General features: G+C 46.9%; 1 protein-coding gene across 1 annotated transcript in view; it reads right to left on the reverse strand.

The window, feature by feature from the left end:
• Nucleotides 1-4627, reverse strand: part of LOC105550335 (general transcription factor II-I repeat domain-containing protein 2B) — a 7438-nt gene extending 2811 nt beyond the window's left edge. The window contains exons 1-2 of the mRNA XM_011995235.1: nt 4443-4627; nt 3171-3199 (exon numbers count right to left, since the gene is read on the reverse strand). Coding sequence (XP_011850625.1) covers nt 3171-3199; nt 4443-4543 — 130 coding nt within the window. The 5' untranslated portion in view covers nt 4544-4627. The remainder of the gene's footprint in view (nt 1-3170; nt 3200-4442) is intronic.
• Nucleotides 4628-5443: the final 816 nt, after the last annotated feature.

Raw genomic sequence — 5443 nt, forward strand, 5'->3', positions numbered from 1 at the left:
CAGTGGTGTGATAATGGCTCACTGCAACCTGGAACTCCCTGGGCTCAGGCGATCCTCCCACCTCAGCTCCCCCGTTGCTGGGGCTACAGGCATGCACTACCACACCCAGCTATTTTTTCTTTTTTCTTTTTTTTTTTTTTTTGTAGAGCTGGAGTCTTGCCATGTTGCCCAGGCTGGTCTGAAACTCCTGGGCTCAAGCGATCCAGCTGCCTTGGCCTCCCAAAGTGCTGAGATTACAGGAGCCACCATGCCTGGCCTCATCCTTATTTTTAAAAATACATGAGCCAAACAAAAGACACCTTTGATGAGGTTCAGCACATAGCTGTGCTTGTTACGTCCAGTTTAAACAGGAATTATTTGATAATATGTTTGCATTGTCTTTTTAGAGACAGGGTCTTGTTCTGTCACCCAGGCTGGAGTGTAGTGTTGCAATTATGGCTCTCTGCTGTCTCAAACTCCTGAGTTTAAGTGATCCTCCTGCTTCAGCCTGCCAAGTAGCTGGGGATACAGGTATGAGCCACTACGTCCAGCTAATTTTTAAATTTTTTGTAGAGATGGGGTTCTTGCTGTGTTGCCCAGGCTGGTCTCGAACTCCTGGCTTCAAGCAATCCTCTTGCCTTGGCCTCCAAAAGTCCTGGGATTATAGGCGTGAGCATTTTAACATATTTTCTCATTTGATTCCCAAGAAAACTTTGAAATAACAGAGATGGAAATGAGCACAGAAAAGTCATATGATTTTTACCTACTGTGAGTCTCAGACGACAAGGGTGACAGCCACAGAACCACACAAAACTCATACATATAAGTGTGTTCAAGTGTACAGGGGCTAGTGTTTTAGATTTAAAGAACCTGGCCACCCTTCAGGTAATCAAGGTATTTCCAGAGTACACATACATAAAAGTGCACCTTAAGAAACTCAGGCCCTGTACAGTGGCTCATGCCTATAATTTCAGCACTTTGGGAGGCTGAGGCAGGAGGATTGCTTGAAGCCAGAAGTTCAAGGCCAGCCTGGGAAATATAGCGAGACCCCATCTCTCCAAAATAAAAAAAAAAAAAAAATTCGCTGGGCATGGTGGTGCTGTCCCAGCTACTCCGGAGGCAGAGGTGGGAGAATTGCCTGAGGGCAGGACTTCCAGGCTGCAGTAAGCTATGTTCACGCCACTGCACTCCAGCCTGGGCGACAGAGACCTTGTCTCTAAAAAAACCCCAATAATAATAATAATAACATAAATAAATAAAGCTATTATAAAAGATCAAAAAATCATTTAGCAATCAGATGCATTTGGGAAGAAGAATGGAGCATTTTAATAGAATACTTTGGTTTTCTTTTTTTTCTTTCTCTCTTTTTTTTTTTTTTTGAGATGGAGTCTTGCTCTGTCGCCAAACTGGAGTGCAGTGGCACGATCTCGGCTCACTGCAACCTCCCACTCCCTGGTTCAAGTGATTCTCCTGCCTCAGCCTCCTGAGTAGCTGGGATTACTACTCATTAGTAGTAGTAATCCCAGTGGTGGCACGTGCCACCATGCCTGGCTAATTTTTGTATATCTAGTAGAGACAGAGTTTCATCATGTTGTACAGAAGGGTCTCCATCTCCTGACCTCATGATCCATCCACCTCGGCCTCCCAAAGTGCTGGGATTACAGGCGTGAGTCACCACGCCCAGCCTACTTTGGTTTTCAAATGTTACATTAGGAGGTTCCCTGGTTGACTCACGCTCGTGAGAACACCTCTCCATATTCTACTTGACAGGATACTGATTCACTTGCAAGGGCTCCAGGGAAGATATTAAGAATATTTAACAGGGTGGGGGTGGGTAGGGAGAGGGAGAGCATCAGGAAGAATAGCTAATGGATACTGGGCTTAATATCTAGGTGATAGGTTGATCTGTGCAGCAAACCACCAGGGCACACATTTACCTATGTTTAACAAACCTGCACATCCTACACATGTACCCTAGAACTTAAAATAAGTGTTGAAGGGGGAAAAAAAAGAGAGAACATTTAAGTAGCAGAATGCCTCGGCATTGCTCAATCAGAACAGATGCTGAGCCAGGTGTGGTGGCTCACATCTGTAATCCCAGTACTTTGGGAGGCCAAGGTGGGTGGATTACTTGAGGTCCGGAGTTTGAGACCAGCCTGGCCAACATGGCTAAACTCTGTCTCTACTAAAAAATACAAAAATTAGCCGGATGTGGTGGCACACACCTGTCATCCCAGCTAATCGGAAGGCTGAGGCAGGAGAATCGATTGAACCTGGGAGGCGGAGGTTGCAGTGAGCCAAGATCACGCCACTGCACTCCAGCCTGGGTGACAGAGCGAGACTCTGTCTCAAAAAAAAAAAAAAAAAAAAAGAACAGATGCTAATCTCAGCACTGGAAGGGTTCTGGGGGGCCCCTGCTGTACCAGGTGGAATCCCTTTTGCTTCAGCACTGTAGGGAGGTCAAGCCAAGGTCTAGAGGTGGGGAGGTACTACAGCGGGGCTGGGGGCCAAACAGGCACTATTTATCAACTAACACAGAGGAGATCGGTACTGTGATCCTGAGCGCAGCTGTGCGGGTGGCCTCAGGGGAGCCCCCGCCACATAGCACACTTGAATAGTATGCCACATCGGCCATGCGCAGTGGCTCATGCCTGTAATCCCAGCACTTTGGGAGGTGGAGGTGGGCAGATCACTTGAGGTCAGAAGTTCGAGACCAGCCTGGTCAACATGGCAAAAACATCTCTACTAAAAATACAAAAATTAGCCAGGCGTGGTGGCACGCGCCTATAGTCCTAGCTACTCAGGAGGCTGAGGCAGGAGAATCGCTTGAACCTGGGAGGGGGAGGCTGCGGTGAGCTGAGATTGTGCCATTGCACTCCAGCCTGGGTGACAGAGCGAGACTCGTCTCCAGAAAAAAAAAAAAAAAAGGAGTGTGCCACATCACACGTCACACTCATGGTGTGATATACATTATGCTTCTTCAGACTGTTGTATGAGAAAAAATGCCTGGTTAATCAAACTCAAGTAACAGAGTTATCTAACTTTATCACATGCAGGAAAAATAAAGCATGCATCAAAGGCCGTGTACTTGGGTCCCAGTCTCAAGGAAGCAAAGACCCTGAGCGCCCACCCAGACACTTCCCGCGGCCCAACATTGCCAGAACGTTCTTCTCACCATGCAGAATACTCACCATTACTGAGCTCAAGCCCTGGAAGCGGCCTGAAGAGAGAGACACATTGATAAATGCGACAAGCTCATGTTTCCTCTTTTGTCCACTTAGTTTTATTATTTTTTAAATTTTTACTTATTTTTTTTTAACAGAAGAATATTTATTTATTTATTTATTTATTTTGTTTTTGTTTTTTTGAGACAGGGTCTCCCTCTGTCGCCCAGGCTGGAGTGCAGTGGTGCGACCTCAGCTCACTGCAAGCTCCGCCTCCTGGGTTCAAACCATTCTCCTGCCTCAGCCTCCTGAGTAGCTGGGACTACAGGCACCCGTCACCACACTCGACTAATTTTTTGTATTTTTAGTTTCACCATGTTGGCCAGGCTAGTCTTGAACTCCTGACCTCAGGATATCTACCTGTAAAGGCGTGAGCCACTGCACCGAACTTTTTGTTTTTGTTTTTGTTTTTGTTTTGAGACGGAGTCTCACTCCATCACCCAGGCTGGAGTGCAGTGGTGTCATCTGGGCTCACTGCAACCTCCGCATTCCAGGTTCAAGTGATTCTCCTAAAGTAGCTGGGATTATAGGCACGTACCACTACACCCAGCTAATGTTTATTTTTAGTAGAGATGGAGTTTCACCATGTTGGCCAGGCTGGTCTCGAACTCCTGACCTCAAATGATCCACTTGCCTCGGCCTACCAGAATGCTGAGATTACAGGCCTGAGCTACCATGCCCGGCCTATTTATTTATTTTTGGAGATGGAGTCTCACTCTGCTGCTCAGGCTGGAGTGCACTGGCGCCATGTCAGCTCACTGCAACCTCCACCTCCCAGGTCAAGCGATTCTCATGCCTCAGCCTCCTGAGTAGCTGGGATTAGAGGCACCCGCCACCACACCCGGCTAAGTTTTGTATTTTTAGTAGCTACGGAGTTTCACCATGTTGGCCAGTATTGCCTCAAATTCCTGACCTCAGACGACCTGCCCACCTCAGCCTCCCAAAGTGCTGGGATTACGGGCGTGAACCACCGTGCCCGGCCCCACTTAGTTTGATTGGACAAACTTTTGCGGAGTGTTAACTCTATGCTAGGTGCTGTGTGAGCTAAAACTGGGACGGGCTGCCCGTGATCACCGAGGAACAAGGACATGGATACATCTCAAGGAAGCAGAAGATGATGAAGTCACTGCGGGAACAAACCCCCAGCCCAAGTCACGGGGCAGACACGGGGCACTAGGCTGCCACGTGCCCACCTTGGGCAAGTCAGAGTTTCCAGATTCATTCTCTTGACTCACTTACCTGATGACTGTGAATTTGATAAACTCAGCTGCCTCCAAGATCCTCCTCATAGAACTGATTTCCAGGTAGCCGGGGGCCTTGAATACCACCCCCGGGGGCATGCCGTCAATCACCACACAGCCAGGGTTGAATGTGATCTTCCTGTAGGGAACTTTCACAGGGAAATCCACGCCAATTGCTTCACCTGTGACAGGATGAGCAGCATAAAACCAGCTGAGTTTGGCTGGGCGCGGTGGCTCACACCTGTAATACCAGCCCTTTGGGAGACTGAGGCGGGTGAATCACTTGAGGCCAGGAGTTCGAGACCAGCTATGGCTAACATGGCGAAACCCTGTCTCTACTAAAAATACAAAAATTAGCTGGGCGTGGTGGCGCATGCCTGTAATCCCAGTTACACGGGAGGGACCCAGGAGGCAGAAACTGCAATTAGCTGAGATCGCCCCACTGCACTCCAGCCTGGGAGACAGAGCGAGACCCTGCCTCAAAACAAAACAAAACAAAACAAAACAACAACAACAAAAACACAAATAAAACTAGCTGAGTTTGTTCCTTACATTTCCTAAACCAGAATTTAGAAGCATCAAATGACAATACTTATAATCAGTCATTATTATTTTCCAGTGGTACTACGATGTGTGAATATAATTTTAACATTTTCAAATTGGCATGGGTAGTAGGCAAACTCAGTTTCTCCATCCATTACACAGGGTTATCCTGGCGCCTACCTGAAAGGTTTTATGTGAGGATTAAATGATCAAACACATGTTGAGCACAAAAAATAATACGCAAGGTGAGCACTCAGTAAAATAAAGATAGCTATTATTATTATTGTAATTAGTCAATGCTACCACGCAAAAGTTCTTCTGTAAAAGACACATTGACTAATTTTTATCATAGCTCTTTCACAAAAAGATCAATTTCTTCTTCTTTTTCTTTTTTTTTTCCTGAGACAGGGTCTTGCTCTGTCGCCCAGGCTGGAGTGCAACAGCGCGATCTCAGCT

The sequence above is a fragment of the Mandrillus leucophaeus genome, unplaced genomic scaffold, assembly GCF_000951045.1.
Source record: "Mandrillus leucophaeus isolate KB7577 unplaced genomic scaffold, Mleu.le_1.0 Scaffold479, whole genome shotgun sequence".
NCBI lineage: Eukaryota > Metazoa > Chordata > Mammalia > Primates > Cercopithecidae > Mandrillus > Mandrillus leucophaeus.